General features: G+C 42.4%; 1 protein-coding gene across 3 annotated transcripts in view; it reads right to left on the reverse strand.

Annotated features, from left to right (window-relative positions):
* Positions 1-20,142, reverse strand: part of Adamts18 (ADAM metallopeptidase with thrombospondin type 1 motif 18) — a 133,334-nt gene that overhangs the window by 42,189 nt on the left and 71,003 nt on the right. For all 3 annotated transcript variants that reach the window (XM_021721749.3, XM_040279536.2, XM_021721748.3), the window contains 4 exons: positions 15,417-15,512; positions 10,751-10,899; positions 4,131-4,303; positions 278-408 (listed from right to left, as the gene is read on the reverse strand). In XM_021721749.3, coding sequence (XP_021577424.1) covers positions 278-408; positions 4,131-4,303; positions 10,751-10,899; positions 15,417-15,512 — 549 coding nt within the window. The remainder of the gene's footprint in view (positions 1-277; positions 409-4,130; positions 4,304-10,750; positions 10,900-15,416; positions 15,513-20,142) is intronic.

The raw sequence follows: 20,142 nt of genomic DNA on the forward strand, positions 1-20,142 counted from the left end.
AAAATGCAGAAGTTTAGCATTATTTACGTTCTCCTTTTTTTTTTTCTTACTTCACTATTGAAAGTAGGCTATTCTACACGTAGGGAAAAGGACTGAAAGAGAAACTGAAATGAATAGATAGGGGACATGCAGAAATCGAGCCAGGAACCTGGAGGTGGCATTCCTATCCCAACTAAACCTTGCCTGCAGAGAATCTCTCACAACACTCCTGACAGCATCCATTTACTATGAGGAAACGCAGCAGGGCGATACCCTCAAGGCAGGAATGTTCACTTACTTCACAAATCCCATCAATACAAATGTCGTTTTTGTGGGGGGAGCAAGGAGTTCCGTCTTTCACCTTGCCAGACATTGCAAAGAAAAATTCAAAGTTCTCGGCCTTGCAGTACAGTTTACATCGATCTTCCTCTAGAAGCAAAGAGATAAGCGTGGACATGGTCAAGGGAAAATTGCAAGGAAATGCTCTGATCATCAAAAGGTCTGTTAAGTTTACTCAGCAAACCATGATCAAAACAGATGACGTTATGCAGTTTCATGTGTGTGCATCTGCAGACCCACATGGGCATGTGGCTTTTAAACAATCCACTTAACCATCCAGGGAATGGGAAGCTGGAGCTCAGTGGTACAGTGCTTGCCTAGTAGGGGTGAGGCCCTGGGTTTGATAGCCAGCTTGCAACCACCCCCAAAATGACCATTTAACAAGCCATGTAAAGCCTATCCTTGGTGACAGTCACCACATATAAGACTGGTGGATTGTGTAGCTAGTCTCTTAGATAGTGAATCTTCTAGGCTTCATGGGTCGTGTGCCAATGAAACTGATTTTAAGAAACAGTTCAGGTCATGGTTTGATTGCCTTGATTTAGGACTGGACTACTTTAGATATTTATTCCATCTGTAAAGAGGAAAATTTTTAGGCACTTCATTAAAAAAAAAAAAAAGCACACTGTCAATCATGTTTAGAAAACACATAGAGCAAAACCATAGCATGAAGAAGAAGAAGGAGGAGAAATAAGACTCCTAAAGGCAGAAAAAGAAGCTTCATGCTGACCACGATGGCCCTCAGAAGTTTCTAAGACCATGGGTAAAAGAAAAAAATATTATTTTTACGGTGCTCATGTTATCATATCAGAATGAAGTTACCATGTCAACTTCTCAAACACAAATCGCTCTCTTTGGCTGGGAATTCCAGATGACGTCGCTCACATGGGACCTTATGTAGGCGACACCGAGTGACATCCCTAACAACAGCTTTACAACAAATGTGTAAATAGATTGCAAACAGTCATGATTCATCAAGACCCCCCAATAAAAGACAAAGTCAAAAGTTAATGTGAAAGAAATTAATTTATTATGGTTGCAGAATGTAGATGTGTGGGTGGATTAAGTTTCTCAGCTCTGATTTTTGAAAAAAGAAATATCAGATTTAATGCCTCCTAATTTCTGCACATGAGATTAGGAAGTTGGACGACACACATCCTCTCTTTTCTCTATCATTCCCAAGTATTAACATATTTCAGAAAGCTCACATTTTCCAGCCAGATTCCTGGGAAAGTTTATGAACTGATCCATTAGAAACAGAAAGAGAAAAGGTGATGGGGTGGGTCGGGAGAGCTCACTAATGTAGAACAAGGGCTGTTTACAATTACAAATAAAGTCTTCCCTTGCTCTTCTTCAATGGCAGGAGTGTCACAGACCCTTAAGTCACAGTCAGTCTCTTCTGATGTAAGTATAAGAAGAAGAGGGACAGACCCAATGTCCTTAACTTCTCTCTCTCTCTCCCCTGGGAAGTGATTCCAGAGGCTGTGGATGACACACACACTCTCTCATGCAACTTACGGATCACCTCCTACATAAAAAGAGCTCAGTAAACATCTGTAGAGAGAATCAGTGAGATTGCATGCTCCCTATTTAGTGAAAACTGCAATAGGGTTAGTAAAAGAACATCGAAACCCAAAAGCCATTCTAACTGGGGTGAGAAGAAATTGCGGTGTAATACCAATTTGCATTTTCCTGGTTAATGGAGAGGTTGAACACTTTTTCATACATTTTTTGACTCTGTGTGTTTTATCTCTTGAGAAACATCTGTTTCGTTTAGCCCATTTCTTGATTGGTTATTTGTTTTCTTGGGGTTAAGCTCTTTGTGAGTTCTAAATCCGTTCTGGATAATTAATCTCTATCAGAAGAGCAATGGCATAGATTTTTCTCCCGTTCTGCAGTCTCTCTCTTTGTACCCCTTTATCATTTCTCTTGCTGCAGAAGCTTATTAATTTGATGCCATAAAAAAAAGCATCTTTCAAGTTATAAAATTCATCTGTTTAACTTTCTCTTCATGTATTGGCGTAGAAGTCATTTAAAAGACAACAGGTTTCATGAACACTGTATTTGAAGACAGTTGCAATGTGGGAAAGACCAAGGAGTATCCAAGAAGCCAAAGCAAAGAACAGAGGGAAGAGCAGGGAAGGGCACGGAGCCCCAGAGGAAGGATCCTACATAAGAAACACAGGATTAGGAGAGTATGCCACCAAGAGAGGACACATCTTCAAATCCCTAAACAGGAGCAGCCCCAGCTGTTCTGTCCACTCCCATGTTCCCCCAGGCTGCATAGCATCCTTCCTGGGGGGACACCTCTAGTGATGAAGAACTTCCATCTTGCAAAGGAGACAGACACACTTCCACTGGGGACGGACACACTTCCGTTGGGGAGAGACAATATTCATTCATTCATTTCTAAAGTCATAGATGCTGAAGATACGAGCGTGCTGAACATGGGCAGAGGCTTAGTCTCTGTGGAGCCTAAATTCTCCAGGGGAGAAAGACAATAAATTGATTGGATACAAAAGAATAAATTCAGGCCCTGATAAGAGCTATGAAAAATTTGGCAGGGTGAAGGTGTCGGAGAATGGAATGAAGGAAGGATACTTTGGAGGGGCTGGCAAGGGAGGTCTGAGAAACTCGCAGGAGATTCCAAGAGATCATAGCCCTTGCATGGCGTTCTCCAAAGCAGTTCCAGACAAATCTAAAACCTTTCTCTTCAGTAGCTCTGCAAAGTCTGTAGTATAACTAGTCTCTTTTCTATAGCAATGTTCACAACCTTCATTACTTCTCCTAAGACACAGCTTTCAGAGTGTTCCTATGTGACTATAGCTGGGCTTTTGGATAGTCACGATCCAGAACTTGATCAATGATCCTGAAATGGCTGAGGTGGTACTGAGCAAAGATGCACCCTCTTCCCCCTTGATTTGGAGGTGCTATTTGCTAGGCTGACGTCTCTAATTACATTAATTTCCTTGATGGCAATTAATGTAAGTTCATCTTGAGCTTTTGCATAAGAACACTTCATAAATTGCTGGAAAATTTGGGTCTCTTCTCCTTCCACCCACCCCTTCTGCTTGTGGTATTTGGGATTCACATGTATCTTTTCTCAAGGGAACTTGGGTGAGTTCTGATAAATCAAGTGGATATAAAATCAGAATGAAAACAACTAGAACAGTGACAGCTTATTCTACAAAGGCAATAGAAAGCACATTAAATTCTCACATTGCAACTAAAATAAATGCTTTGGTCTTCAGCCAAAATAGAAACAAGTTAATTTAAAAAGCAAAACACAAGCCATAACTTTTAGTTATCGTAAGTACTAAGAACCTAGTATAGAGATCATTTTTATTCATGCTTTTTTTTTGGTGGGGGGCGTGCCCACATACACACATGCTCTCTACAAACAGGCCTTCCTGGGCTTGAAATCATCGGACTTGTCAGTTCCTGAGGACAATGTCTCTATGGGGTATATATGGTTTCATGAGTTTGGGGTCTGGACAACTCATACCAATTTCAATTAAGATCCCTGGGAAACAAAATTGCTGAAACGTCAAAACTAAGTTTGGAAACATAACCAAACACATGGATCCTTTGGCTCACGGATTGGGGGAGACAAGGAGTGTCTTGTGAATTAAAAAAAAAAAAAAGGTGTGGAAAAATAAACAAAACCTATGGAAGTGAACAGAAACGGAACCAGGACGAGTCTGGGGAGTGAGGGGTGAACAGTGAAGCTCTGTTACAGGGGCAGCGGTGGCTTCTCAGTTGTTCCTTCTCACGGAGACGTTTGTGAGCGCGTGCCCCAGAGGCTGAGTTACCTTCCACTTTGGTGTAGGGTTTCCACTGGTAGAACCATCCACGGAAAGGTTTGCTGTTGTACTCTGCACACTGCTGGGCTCGAAAATCCAGGCTGTTTTTATGACAGGGCTCCATGTTGCACAGCTGATAAACACGGCCAGAGCCCGGACAGAACTTGCCACCATACTGAGGCCTAAAAAATAAAATTCAAGAACTTCAGTGCTAGCCATCCGAGGCCTCGCTATGAGCCACATGCAATAATAAGGGAAGGGACAATCCACCTGAGCACTGTTACCGTGTGTGCCGCTGTACACAGATTATCACAGGAAGGGAAATATGGAGATATGACTTCCCACATCCCTCTTCGTCCACTGCAGACATAATGAATGAATCAGGGGATTCTTTTTTTTTTTTTTTTTGCAGAAACTTGGCCTGGGCTCAAAATCTTTCTCAACATAGCCTTAGGCATCTATTCCTCTTTAATTGGCATATAAAATCAGACTTATTTGCCCTCTCTTATTTAGTTTTTATATTCTGGCAATTTCCTTAATGACTAATGAAAGGATAATTTTTTAATGATTTTTATTGGTGCCTTATAATCATACATAATAGCGGGATTGTCGAATTTGTGCATGCACATACATAATCTGATCAGTATCATTCCCTGTGTCTCCCCTTTCCCTATCTCTTGCCCTGCATGAAAGTCAACTCAAAGTTGACTTTTTAGGAATTAGACCACAATCCTTGCAGCGGCTAGAGGAAAACATAGGGTCAACATTCCAACATACAGGCAAAGACATGAACTTCTTTAATAAGACCCCTAAAACTTAAGAAATAAAACCAAGAATCAGTAAGTGGGATGGCATTAAACTTAAAAACTTCTGCATAGCAAAAAAATCAAAATTCAAAAAACTAAGAGCATGAAGACAGAGACTACGGATTGGGAGAAAAAAAATATTTGCCAGCTACTCTCTGGACAGAGAATTAATATCCAGAAATATAAAGAGCTCAAAAAACACCAACCAACAACCCAATCAATAAATGAACACAAGAACTCAACAGACATTTCTCAAAAGAAGAAACACGAATGTCCAAAGGACATCTGTAAGGAGACTTCCTCCTGCATCAGGGAAATCTGTAGACAGACTCCTCCATCCTTAGTAACATCCTGTGTGTCCACGGGCGCTGGCTTCCGGTCCTCCTGACAGGGACCCACTGTCATCGCCAGCTTCTCCCACTTCCCAGGATTCTCATCATCTTCCTAGGCTTTTCCAAAATGCACCCTCACAGAGAAGGGCAGGACCCTGCGCAGCAGGAACAAAGTCCCATTTGCCATGATCTCCTGTCCAGCTGTCAGTCCTCAGGATGACATTTGGATTGATCCTAAGGGAAAACACTGCTTTGTTTTCATGCACTTAACCTTGCAGGGGGCCTCCTGCTTTTCTGCCAAGCACAGTGGGACATGGCTTTCCAAAGTAGGGAATCCCATTGGAACATAAATGGTCATGATCCAAGGGCAAGCTCTTTAAGATCTTACTTGGCAGACTCTGATCTACCAAAACCAGAGAGCAAGACAAACACCATCACAACCACACTGACAATCACTTCTAACCACCTACCCAGTCTACTCTGTGCACAGAGCGAGTCCTTCTTTCCATTACCCGCTTCTCACAGCCTTCTCCAAAGGCTGAAACTCAGCTGTGGATTCGATGCCAACATGTAACATAAAAGGAGCTCCAGATTAATAAACTGATGGGATTAAAATTCCTGGTCTCCCTGGGAAGCACGATCATGCTATAAAACACCTCGGGGTTTGCTCCAGCATCCTGTCAAACTCTCCTGTGACTGCCTGCTAAGATGGACTCAACAGAAACAGGAAGGGCCACATGGCCAGGCGAGATTTTTGTGCTATCTCAAAACTTATTGGAAAAACTACTCAAACACACAGCAGACATGGTGCTAGATCAAGCCCCTAAAGACTTCTTCAATGATCATCTAAAAAGCATTTGGAAAACCTTAATGTGCTTCATCATAACTTCAATATTCCTAGCCATCTTCACCAGGCATATCTAAAACAAATTTCTCAGTGGAAGACTTTCTGCCTGAGAGTCAGCCAATAACTCTCATATGGATGGATCATGTGTCATGAAGTGAAAGGGCACCTCAGCGTGTTACCTCTGAACTCACAGAACTTGTGACATGGAAAAGACCTCCAGACTCAAGCAGTCTTCCCCTCATTGCACAGATGAAAGGAAAGAGAGAGAGGATGGAGCTTATAAAACTTGCTGAATGATGAGGTCACACAGCTAGAGGAGACAGAGCACAGCTCACCCCTGGGCCTCCAGATCCTGCCCAGGACTCTTTCCTCTTCAACTGTGCCTATGTCTCACTGAGTTAGGAGCCCTATGTGGGAAGAGGGGGAGAGAGAGAGTGGCATAGTGGCCAGGGTGCCAGCCTCTTACATGGAGACAGACCTGGTTTTGAATATTCTGTCTCTTCCCAACTTGACTTTAGGCAATTTTATTGAAACTCTTCATCTATAAAATGAGAGCAATTTTGGCAACTGATATAGTACTTTAATTCGGGGCAAAGTTAGCACAAATAAATTATATCCGTTTTAAAATACTTTATACTTGTGTATTACCTACCCACACTGCACTGGGTAGTTTGCAATGTGGATTTTACATATGCATATATTTCATTTGTCATGATGGGACAAGGCAAAGCCGTCAAAAGTAATGACTAACAAGACGTTGAGCTTTTCTTTTTAATCTTCCAACTCAGATACATTTTTGAGTAGCTTTAAGTATGAGTGTGAGAATAAATTAAGAAAAAATTCTACCATAAAATCCTTCCATATAGTAATCCATTTATGATTAAAAACAACAAAAAAAGGGAAACAGAATACAAAAGTCTAAGCATCTGATTCTGTCCTTGTGTTAGATTACTAACATTTGCTTCTGTGCAGTTCATCCTGACTACAGGTGGCTGGTGCTCTTAGGATCACTTGGGGGAGCTCCATTAATTATACATACATACATGTGTATGCACATATATATGTACACACACAGCCCTGGATTCCTGGGCCCCTCCACAGACTCTCAATTAGAATGTATGACCTGTGCCTTTAAAAGAAATCAGTGTGACTTTCCAAGTATGCTGGTGGTTCTGATAATTAAATCTGGGAATGGCTGGCTGGAAAATGGGCCACAGATTCCATTCAATTATTGTTCTAGAACCATGCTTTCCCTCTGCTCTCCATTTGCTTAGCAGTGTAAGAGTAGGGGGTAGATAATTCTTTCTCCATAGACTCATGCTTCAGGAAAGTTCTAGAATGTCACTGCTAATTTTCTTGAGAGATTTATAGAATTTCCCCAGTGTTTTGGTTTGGATGTGAGGTGTCCCCCAAAAGCTCATGTGTGAGACAGTGCAAAAAGGTTCAGAGGAGAAATGATTGGGTTGTGAGAGTCTTAACCCAATGAGTGATTTATCTCCTCATAGGGATGAACTGAGTGGTAACTGGAGTGGCAGGATGTGGCTGGAGGAGGTGGGGACTGGGGCGTGGCTTTGGGTGTATATTTGTGTCTGGCCAGTGGACTCTCTCTCTGCTTCCTGATCATCATGTTCCCTCTGCCACACTCTTCCACCATGATGTTCTGCCTCACCTCCAGCCTCGAGGAATGGAGCTGGACTACTATGGACTCAGACCTCTGAAACTGTGAGCCCTCTGATAACCTTTTCCTCCTCTACAGTTGTTCTGGTCCTTTTCATCACAGAAGTGAAAAACACTGAACTAAAACACCCAGGCTTTCTCATGGTGTAGCAACCAGAAAAAGATGCCAAATGCATTAAGACTGGGGATCTGGTCTGAGTCTGCCTTTTGCAGCACGGTGCCCAGGCAGGGGCTGCTTCTGTGATCAGCATCCTCTGACTCCCCTATCCAGCTACCATCTGTAAAACAACGGATTTCAATCCACGTGTCACCATCCACCAGACTGGGAACAAATGTCTAAAGAAGTATTTTGTGAGACAACAGAAACCAGAGACTGGACCGATGAAGAACTCCTAGAAGAGACATGAGAGAACTGAGGTGGCCACAGGTGCTGCTGGTAATGGCTGTTCCAGGAGTAGACAAATTTACACTCTAGGAAACCTCAACCATTTGATAAATCCATAACCCGGGCAGGAATGATCCATGTTTCATGAAATAAAAAATGTACTGGGAAAAGCACCACTAAATGAAATAGGCCCCATATTGCTTCTCAGATGAGAAAATAAAAAGGGTCAGCTGACTGATGAGAACAGAGGAACCCAAGGCGGAAACTGAAGCAAGAAGGAAACCAGTAACTTGAAATTGGGAGGAATTTAAAAAAAAAAAAAAAAAAAAGCAAATTAAGAGCAGAGACAGAACAATCAATTCGGCTGTCCTGGGATGGCCGACCCTCTACTTGTTTTGTGACTTCATGCAGAGTTCAAGTAAACACTATCCTGATGATCCTCGATCTTGTTCAACATGATGAAACTGCACTGAGTAGAATTACTTCAGCGATTAATCCTTTTATTGGGCATCTCTGAAATTACAATATGGTTTTTTTCCCCGAATGAGTCCCTATTATAATGAGAGTTCTCCATCCCATAGATATGAGAAAGGTTTTAATTTAAATCTCGGGGGCGTCACGCATGCACTTTACCAGCAGAGCTATTATTAAACTGGGTCATCTATTTCTTTTTTGGGAAAATATTGAGATTGTAAAATTTCGTGATGTATGAAAACCAGATCCATGAAATATGCTTCAAAAATGTAAAGTAATATAAAGGTTTTTAACAATTCTATCCAAGACATGGGCTGTGTTCAAAGTTTCAGAAGGGTGGTTTTAATAATCTGGTATGAGTTATAAATGCGTCAAAGCCTTCCTCCCTTTATGCCCAGTGACTGGATCTGATGAGACCCCTGCGACTCAATGGAAGATGATGATTCTGCCCCTCATAAGACATTGGGCAATGCCTGGCATGATTGTCATTTGTCACAACTTGAGGGTGGGGAGTTGGAAAGTGATCCTACTAGTACCAGATGGGCAGATGACAAAGTTGCTGCTAACTATCCTGCAGTGTACAGGGCAAACCCCACAAAAGAATTTTCCAGCCCTTCATGTCAGTAGTGCTGAAGCTGAAAAACCCTAGGTTAACCCAAGATATCCCAAGTAGTGCTTGACAAATCATGGTCAAGTTAACTCCAAACTGCTCCTTATAATTTGGGGGAGGGGCAGGGGAACAAAAAACAAACAAACAAAAAAACCCTTTTTGATCCAGCTCAGCCTGCTGACTCAGATGAAGTACCCTTTGTCTCTTTAAAGGTTTCCTTTTTCTCTAGTCGCATTATTTAATTCTCAATTTACCATTTATGCAATGCTTATGACATACCAGTCCCTTCTGAAAACATTCTATAACTGTTAGCTGTTGTAGGTGCTGTCATTATCCTATTCTCACAAATTAGGACTCTGGGAACAGAGAGAGCCTGTTGTGGGTGGCCACACAGCTAGCAGGCCAGCATGCAAACCCAGGGGCTTCGGAATCTATGTTCTTAAGCCCTGTGCTCTTCCATCTCTCAGACTGTATCGGGAAGTTACCCGGACCATTTTCAAGGTCCCCATCACATTCTTCTGACCTTATTACCATCAGTGATGTCTCTGCCTCTCTCCCTTGCTTCTGTGGTGTGATCCTGTCTTCCTGGTGAACTTGGGGTGAGAGGAATGAAAACCACACAGTCCCCAGATCCTTCTTCTGAGTGCCCACTGGATGCTCCCTATGTTACAGGCACTCTCTAGATACAATTTCTAATTCTCCCGAGAACATCACAGGATCATAGCAGGGTATTCCATACGTCTCCATTCCACACACAAACCCGAGCTGAGAGTTCAAGTGATTTTCTCAAAGCCATACATTTAAGAGGTGGCAGACACGTGACCTGGAGTCTTTGTCCAAAGCCTAGGCTCTTTCTAGATCACATGCAATGGAAAATACCTGACGCGTAACTTAGCATATATGACAGTAACCTAAGCACACCGGCATTTACACAGAGTGTGGGTGGCAATTCAGACTCTAGTCTGACTCAACCAGAGTGCCCACAGGGACCATCGGCCAATTTCAATCCATACGTGATTTAACTTGTCCTCTTAGTGGCTTTTTGCTTTCAAAGGAAATTGAATTTCTTGTTAATAATTTAAAAATTGGAAAACTTCACACATAACCTTTTTTTTTTTTTTTTGGTTTCTTTTGAGAAGTCAGGCAGAACAGTCGGCCCACGTTGGTATACATTCCTGCAAAGCAAAAATAAGCAAATTTTCTCCGACTCACAGCTTGACAGACAGCCATGCATTCCACCAACTGAGCTTCTGTGCTCTATAAGCTCTCAGGCACCTGACTGTATGACTATAGAGCCCCGGGTAGGATAAGAAAGGAACTTGGGCTATGACTTGTTCTTGATGGTCACATTCATGCGTGGAATAAGTTCTTCGCTGTGTTTTGGTTTCTGCCCACCCTGCCTCCAATTGTGTGCAAATTGTAAAATCCTGGTTGATTGTTATTCCCCAGAGGGAAGAAAACCAGTGTGTTACTGGCTGGCTTTCTGTGGGAGCCTTACTTGGGGTTATTGCAGTGTCTCTCCTGATACTTGACTCCTCCACCACAAGTTCTGGAACATTCTGACCACTTCGACCAGGTGGACCACTGGCCATGGATGGGCCGGGGCCCGAGCTCCCCAAACTTTACACACTGGCCTTGCCGACACCACTGTGAAAAGAACGTGGGACACGGTTCCCGTCAGAGCGCACCTGGGAAAGCACAGGGAGATGTGAACACCTGTATAGGAATGGGAGAAACGGGTCTGGGGGCAAAGAGGAGAGTGCAGGACCCCTTGATCGATCCCTTTCTCTGCGCAGTTTTATTAACAGTTACCCCACCTTGGCTGCCTGCATTTTGAAAAGCTGCTAGCTAGACAGAAGCAGCATCTCCCACCAACAAGCCGAGCCTCACATGATCCGTGAACTGTCAAGGTGGAACATGGGATGAGATTCCACCTAACAACCCAGGAGTCGGGCGAAATTGCAAAGGGGCCTCCCTTGACAATGAGAAACAGGGCTACTACCCAGGGACAACCCAGGTCACTCACTCAAGGAGAAACGGATTTTAAGATATTAACAAAGCATTGATCATTTTGATGATTATCTCCTAAGAACTGACAATTGGACATTCAATATATTTTTGTTGGGCACCGTCACTATTGGGCATTTCTTAGGAACCCAAGTAACTTCCAGTCTGAACCAATCGTGGTCTTCAGATACCGTATGTTACTCCTTTGACCATATGGAAGGTCCTCATCTCAGACCCTCTGATGACTTCCAAGTCTTTCGGCATCTCAAGGATTAGCTCTGGGTCTTTCACTCACCCATGATCTGCACAAGGCAGAGCTGTCATCTGGGCTAAACTTCCCCTTTGAGTTCTTTGCAGCATAGTCCAGACCTTGCTGGTCATCTCACTTCTTGGGGATTTGGGGGTTATATGAGTCTGGTAGGGTTTTTGGGGGGAGGGAGCTAGATATTTTTCTTGTGGTGCTTTTAATATGAGTAAGTTCTGCATGACTTAGCACACTGCACACTTTCCCAAAAGCCTCTGCAATTAGATCCAAAAGGTTGGGTTTGGACCATGCCAGGTTTTGCGGAGGACTGGGGGTTCAGTTACAAAATTATGGGGTGTTTTTTTTGACTTTTAAATCTTCACTTTTCCCCTGTGACACCTTGGGCGTTGGAGCTGTTGAATGTGTGGCTTGGTTGCCAGAGCACTTTGTCTGGGTTAAGATATTGCTTCCTTTCTTCAACTTCTTGCCTTGTGCTGATTAATTCTTCTGTTTTTAATTTTTCTTTTCCCTGGATTAATTGCCACTGCAGAGTTTGCATGAAACCATATAACATTATTGAGAACTTTCTGGGGGAAAGCAATCGGTCATTTGAGGGGTTTATCCCTCAAATAAGCACGCCTCTTCCCTACCAGGGATCACAGGGCCTCTATTGGACTGGGCTCAGTGGCTGACACCAGCCAGCAACACGTGCAGCAGCCACAGCAGCTGCAGTTGACCATCAGTGAGGACGAGGAACTTCACATTAAAATCTCATAGAAGCCTTGCACGGCACTTAGGAGTTAGAGAAATTTAGGAAAGAAATGCTAACTTGCTTAGTCACACAGTTACCCAAATAACTACCTAATAGCAGGGACTGGATTGGACTCAGCAGCCAAGGTTCCTAAATAGAACTCATCCTACCTTTGACTCTGAGGCAAATTACTGATCCACATATCTTAATTTTTAAACTAATTTAGTTTTTTGGAAATTAGTAAGTTTTTTTTTTTTTTTTAGATCTGCTCCAGTCATTCAACTAATTGGACTTTCTATGATTTCAGTATTTATCCCAGTATTAGGTTAGACTGCTGCTAACTTGCTCCCTCTGGCTTTCCAATGAGTTTAGAAGGTAGAAATGTGGAGGAATGTCCACAGACATGCCAAAATCCACATGTGTATAAAAAATATTTATATAAGATATAAATACTAAACAGATACACCCACAATTTTATCCAACTACATATATATATATATATATATATATATATATATATATATATATATATATATATTTCTGGCAGTACTTCTAATATCAAACTGAATGGCCATGACTTACAGCAATACCTTTTCATAGAAAGCATGTATGCATCTTTCTTTCCTGGCACACACATCTTGAGATGAAAGTACCTGGCTTTCATTCTCAATTATTTTCTGAATATTCATAGTAAGAATCATCACTGAAGGACAGGGGACTGCCTAAGGATGGGGTAGGATAGGTTGAGTTCTGGTTAGAAAGAAACAAAATTCTAACCAGCTGCTGCACTGCTCCTGACACTCCAGATAAAACACGAAGCAAAGGTACCCTCAGCCTTTATGGGGTGAACAGTCTCATTCATTACAATTCCGCTCTCCACGGAAGGAGGAGTCACAAGATCATATGTGCCAGAATGCGGTCATTATTACACAGGAGTGATGGCAAATGGGGACGCTTTCTGCTGAGGGTGAACTCATGTTGGCGGGTTTTCCTCAGAGCATGATCATACACCCCACCACCCCCCATTTCAAAATAATGGGGGTGGGGGATGGTGGCACTAGGACATTGGTTTCCTAACTTCTGGTCTGACTTATCTCCTGTTCTGTTTACTGAAGTCTAATCCAAGTGCATTTTAGTCCCTGAGGAACGGAGGTTCCTAATGTATTTATACATTAAATCTTATGCCTTGTTATACATCATATATTTCCCTTATTTATATTAATCTCTTCTTATATATGCCTTCCCATGTTTATTGATGCTAGATTGATTTTTTTCTTTTAATGAAAATCATCTATTAATTCTCAAGTTACAAGTTCAGTCTTCAAAATTAAATTGGCTTGAATAGTTATTTTTAACTATTTGATTAATTAACCCACTGCTTTGTATCATCACAGCTATAAAACTTCTATAAGCATTTTTAATGAGAATCCTTATTGGGATTTCCTAAGAGCAGTACATCTGATTAAAAATTGCACATAACTTCAATTTTTAAAAATGTATTTTCTTTAAAATATAAATATTACAGACCTTCCAAGAGATGTTGAATAAATGCCTTAATAAATATAAAAAAATACATTTGCTGACCACCCACTTATTTTCATATGCTGTGTCTATGCTCTGCCTTACTTTTGGCCTTTCCCTCAAAATTCTCTTCTTTCTCTTCTCCAACTGAACATACTCCACTCCAGTGTAGGCCCAGGAGAACCCACTCACAGCAGTAAATCCCCAAAGCATACCTAATCCTGAGCAAGGTTCAATTTCATTCATCCAGGCTTCGGTAGCCACTGGTGCTTATAGAAGATATACATTAAAGGGAGTTGGAATTACTGCCTCTGCATAGCTTTCTCTGCTGGACTGTGAATTCTTGAAAGGTTATAGCTGAGTTTTATTCACTTCTATATCCTCAGAGTCTCCTCTCCCCAATATCTAGTACTGAAAAGATCACACAGAAATTGAATTCACTTTAAATGGCCAATTTGTCTGCACAGGCTTGTGTTGACTTAAAAGAGTCAAAAACAAAGACCTGTAAGCCGCTGACATGTTATCATTTGTAGCACATGTTCGGTTTTTCAAGTGAACTCTCCAAATCCGGACCACTTACTGGTACCTTCTTATGGTTTAAATAATGAAGTGTCCCCTAAGAGACTTATGTATTGAAGGCTTGGTCCCCAAGGTACTACTGTCCATCCAGAGTTGGACTACTGGAAGGTGATGGATGCCATAGGAAGTGGGGACCTGGTTGAAGGAAGTGAGTTACTGGGGTGGACTCTGGAAGTATTTATTGTTACTGCCGCCTTCCATCTTTCCTTCCCACTGCCATGAGCTGAGCAGCTTTCCTCTTTCCACCCTTCCGCCATCATGTTCATCTGCCTCATCTCAGGCCCAAAACAATGGAGCCAGCAGCCTACCAACCATGGACAGAAGCCACTGAAACCATGAGTCAAAATAAATCTTTCCTTCTCTAAGTGGATGTCCCCAGGTATTTTTGTCACAGTGACGAAAAGCTGACTAACACTTATCCAAGTGAACTTTCCCTACAGACTCTGTTGGGGAAGGGGAAGAAAAAGAGAGACTAATACCTGAGAATGTTTCCTTTAAAACATAAAGGTCTGCTATAATCTTCCATAACAGAAGGGACTATTGCTCACAAGCAAAAAGGCTTTTTGGCACTTGTGAATGGAGATGCCTCTTACCCTTCAATAGCAATGTAACTCTAAGTGATGGGCACCTCTGAAGCATGTCAGAAGGTCCAAGGCAGCTCCTGTGAGGTGAACTGAATGGCAGAGGCCTTGGTCTGGAGAGGCAGTCATTTCTTTGCTACTTATGGGAACATGTGCTCCCTGAGACTCTTACCCACGGCATCAAGCTTAAAAGGCAAGTGGAGTGTAATGAAACCTACTAGCTCATTCAAATAGATTTCAACTCGAGACTCCATCTAAAAGAAGAAAAACAAAGGCAAAAAAAAATCTGCTTCAACAATTGAACTGACGGTTATATTAGCATTCAGATTGGTAATCACTGCTGAATAATGCTCATCATTTTAAAGAGAAGGCAGAAAGTATATGCAGCCAAAGCACTCCATTCTTAGGTCACCACTCAAAGAGTCTGGGTCTATGCCTCATCAAGTTTCCAGAGCCCAAAACTAACAAGTATGCAGTTTACCATACTCAAGCCACACATGGTCCCTTCCGCTGCAGGCATGAACTTGGTCTCACACCTGTGGCCCACTCGGTGGCACCAAAGTGATTTGCAAATGTCCTGAAAGGCAAGAAGGGACTGGTAAGGGTGGTAATGCAAGAAAAAAAATGAAAATATTCAAAGCTTTTGTACACAATATTATATTTTGAGGTGGTGGCTGAAATCAGACAAATTATTCAGAAAGGAGAGGCAGGTGGAGTTGGTAAAGGCCAAATACTCTAGCAACTGCAGAAGCCGTTTGTTTTAACCACAATGTGGTCATGTGTTTAGCAACTGGGAGGCAGTGGCAGTTTATTTAGAGAACCCTTGGATTAGACCAAAGACATCTGGGTTCTAATGACAATAATAAACAGTGCAGCAGAATAGATCAAAATGGGAATAAAGCAATTCTGATTCAAATCCTTCTTCTGGAATTCCAGGATGTGTGCTCTAGGGATGGGTTTAAGAATTCCTGAAAGCTATAGTTTCCTCTGTTTTCCCCATAAAAAAGTGATAAAATTAGCACTTGACTCCACGGAGCTGTCCTCAGAGATAAACCATATGATGCATGCAAAATGGCTAGCCTGCCTGGCCCACAGTGTTATCCATTATCATCATCGTCATTCCTTTCTTTATCTTTGATCACAAAGCTTAATTATCTAGCTCATTTCATTCTCACACTAGACCTATGAAACCATTTCAGTTATCCTGCTAGACTGTGGTGGGCAGAAAAGGGCTCACATGGCAAACGCTAGAACCTGTGGCTATGTGAGTTTACATGACAAAGGAGAATGAGAGCTGCAAGTGGAACTGAGGCTGCTCGTCAAACGACCTTGAGATGAACAGACTCTTTAATTATCCACGTAGGCCCAATGTAGTTGCAGGTCTTTAAATGGGAAAGTGGAGATGGAGAAATGAGAGCTTGGGGGGGTGCAAGAGGAGGAGGAGGCTGGCTCTGAAGGTGGAGGAAGAGGCCGGGAGTCAAGGTGGCTTTTAGAAGCTGGAAAAGCCAAGAAAATGGGTTCTCCCAGATAAGATCACAGGGAACAAACACATCCCCGCGCCCACCCCTGCTGTTAGCCTTTTCCAGTGTCTGCCTCCAGAATAACAACATAACGAATTTCTGTTGCTGGATGTCACACTAAGCTTATGACACCAACTGGAAATTAACAGGAGCACCACCATTGTAGTGGCGAAAGTCTGCCTCCTCTAAATTCATGCAGCTGAAGAGGCTGAGCAAGCTACGGACACTCTCAAAGCGGTGGCACTTGGCACTAGAACTGGTCTCATATTCCAGAATCCAGGGTCTCCACCATCGCTCCAGACCTGGGCTTGCTGGGAATGGATGTTGAAAGCTCTCGAGTGTTCTAGGCCTCAGTTCCCAACCTACAGAGTCAAGGGACTGAACCAGGACCAGGACACTTCCAGTTCTACCTGTCCAAGTCGCTACTCAGAACTAGGCCACCAATGGAATGTCACAAAACATCCCAGAACATCAAAGTGATTGCATTTTGCCACATTCTGTTCACAAAGGTCGAAATGGGAACTCACCCATTGGGGTGGGGGGATTCACCACCAGGAGAGTACGAGATGGCTTTTGTGGTTTCTTGTTGTGATGGTGAAAATTCAATCCACCAAACACCCAATTCCCCTAAGCATTCAAATTAATATAGATTTCACGACTAGAAAATATGGCCAGAACATGCTTGGTAATGTTTCACACACACACACACACACACACACACACACACACACACACACACACACACAAGCTTTCTCTAGGACTGGGAAAAGAAAACAGAGACACCAGAAGTATATGTGGTGATCTTGACCTTGTAAATCATAAAAATCTTTCCTTCAAAAGAGAATGGAAGAAAATCCACGTCACTGTTTAGAAACACAGCCCCCGGCAGCAGCCTCAGACAGGGGCTCACATAACATTTGCAAATCCCAGAAGAGCTCCTAAGACAAAATACGTACATCTTTCTCTGAACTGCCGCTGACATTAGAAAGCAGGAGGCAGCCCCCAACACAGTTACCATCAGGTTGACCACCTCCGTGTGTCTCCATATCAAGTGACCCTGGGGTCCAGGGATCCACATAATGTGGAAAAGAGAGCAGTCAAACTGGAGGAGCGAGAGGACCCAGCCATTGAGACAATTAAAGCCACCCTGAGAAGGGCTTTCAGAATCAAGTCATCTTCTTTCTTGCAGCCAGAGGAAAGCCGTAACCTATACCCACAGCTCATGTGGCACAGGCAATGCCCGTCCTAGCTGCCACAGGCAATGCCAAGCCATGAGGCTGAGAGAAGGGGCAGCCGGAGAACCCAAGAGATAAAGCAAAACCAACCAAACACACACACACACACAAAGGCTCTGGAGTGAACTCATACAGGCTGCATGAACATGCTATTTCTCCTGCGGTGAAGAGCAGAAGTCAAATGTAATTACTGCCAACTGTATGCTCTGGCGACCGTGAATGCCCCCGAGAAAGCTCCCTTTCAAAGTAAACAGAGAGGCGAGCTTGCGCTTTTGTTGTGTGTTCCTCCCTTTTCCCTTTTTCCAGACTGTTCAACTAACTTTTCCTTATCTATAATTACCTGGACTTAAGTCATAATTTCAGGGAAAAGGAAATGACCACAGAGACCCCAAGGTCTCATGCTGCCTGGATACGATTTTGCTGAAGGAGACCACATTTTTAAGGAAAGAGTCTCGGGCTCTCCATCCTCTGTCCCTCACTGATCACACGTTCTCTGGTTAAATTCCAGGACGTACATCCCTTCACATAAACCCCGACATGCTGAAAATGTGAATAGCTTCTGAAAATCAAGTTTTATAAAACACCTCAAACTTCACGCATCCAGAGCTGAATTCCTCGCCAGCCCCGGACACCTGTTCCATGTTCGGTCTTTTCCATCCCGCATCTTGGCAGCTCCAGCCTTCCAGAGATTCAGGCCCCAAATCCTGCCATCATCTCTAACTCTTCTCTTTCTCTCACATTCTATCAGAAAATCTGCCGCTAGATCTTGAAGTCACATGGGCTGTACCTTCACACCATTTCTAGAATCTGAACAATTATCTCCACTTATATTGCTCCCTGTCCCAAGCCACCTTGAAGAGGCTCACCACCACACCCTTTCATGGGCCTCGAGTTCTGTCTTTCCCCATCCATCCTAGTTCATTCTCAGCACAGTGCTGTCCAGTACTGTAGCCCATAGCTACAAGTGGCTCATTAAAACCGAATTCAGATCACTTTAAATGAATAAAAGATGCACTTCCTCAGTCAGTGACACTAGTCACATTTCAAGTTCCTACGAGGCAGATGTGGTGAGTGGCTACCATATTGGATGTTGAACATTCCTACCACTACAGAAAGTTCTAGAGATCAGCACTGAGCTAGAAATCCTTCCACATCAGGTCAGCTCATGGCATTTCTCAGCTCAAAACTATGCAATGTCTCCAACTTCACTTAGAAAAATCCAAAGACCTTATTATCCTCTGCCAAGCCACATATCATCGGCTTTACCATTTTGCTCTATCCACACTGGCTATGCATTGTTCTGCAAACACCTCCAAACTTAGGCCTTTTCACTGCCTGTTCTACTTTACCTACTATCTGAATACCTAACACTTTCTTACCTCCATCTAGTCTTGGCCCAAGTTTCACCTCGTATCACTACACAATGAAAACCTTAACCAGTCACCACGCAATCAGCCTCCCAATTTCTCTTATCCCACTCCTAACTTACTCAGCACTTCTGACTTTACTTACTACACCATTTACTTATTTGCAGTGTCTTCTGTGCACCATTTTCCTTCCCATTACAATTCATTGCTATGTGGATAAGGAACTTTGCTTTTTCCTCTGACACATCCCAAGAATAATGTCTGGGACAAGGCAGACTTTAATAAATATTGTTAAGTAAATCAGCATACGAATGAAAATTGTTGACTTTATAAATACAAGTCACCTTCACTAGTCATGACAACTCTGGAATACTTAAGGACAATCGTCAATTCTAAAAACGTAAGAGAACCTGACAAACTATGCTGCTGAACAGAGTTTTCCCTGAATTGTTTCTCTGCATCCTCATCCTGACCCTGTGAGGAAGGTCACAATCCTTGCCTTTGATGTGCTCATGGGAAAGCAGAGGCTCAAGAGAAGTTAAGCAAATACCTCAGTTGCCTTTAGCAGGTAAGTCTCTGGTTGCCCTGGATTTAAACTCACTTATGTTTAAACTCATTTGCTCAAACTTTTAAGCTAAGCAATAATTAAAAGTAGCAGTTCACAATTAAAAAGTAACAATCAACAAAAATTGTCACTGGTATCATTTTTAAAAATCCAGTTTACGGAACTATAATTTACTATAATAATATGCACCCATTTTAACAAATGGTTCTAGGAGTCTTGACAAAATACATATGCCACTGTAGACAACGCCATAATCAGGACAGAACATTCACATCACCTCCAAAATTTCCAAGAGGAAACCAGTGTTCTGATTTCTGACACCATAGATTAGTGATGTTTTTTTTCTTAAATGCCATATAAATAGAATTTTCCAAATGGATTCTTTTATAGTATTTTGCTTAATTTTTAAAAAACTCATTCATGTTTTTGTGTAAATCAATAGTTTGTTTTTTGAATGATGACTAGAGTTTCATTGTACAAATACACCAGAATTTGTTCATCCATTCACCTTTTGAAGGAT

Source organism: Ictidomys tridecemlineatus, chromosome 15 (genome assembly GCF_052094955.1).
Source record: "Ictidomys tridecemlineatus isolate mIctTri1 chromosome 15, mIctTri1.hap1, whole genome shotgun sequence".
Lineage (NCBI taxonomy): Eukaryota > Metazoa > Chordata > Mammalia > Rodentia > Sciuridae > Ictidomys > Ictidomys tridecemlineatus.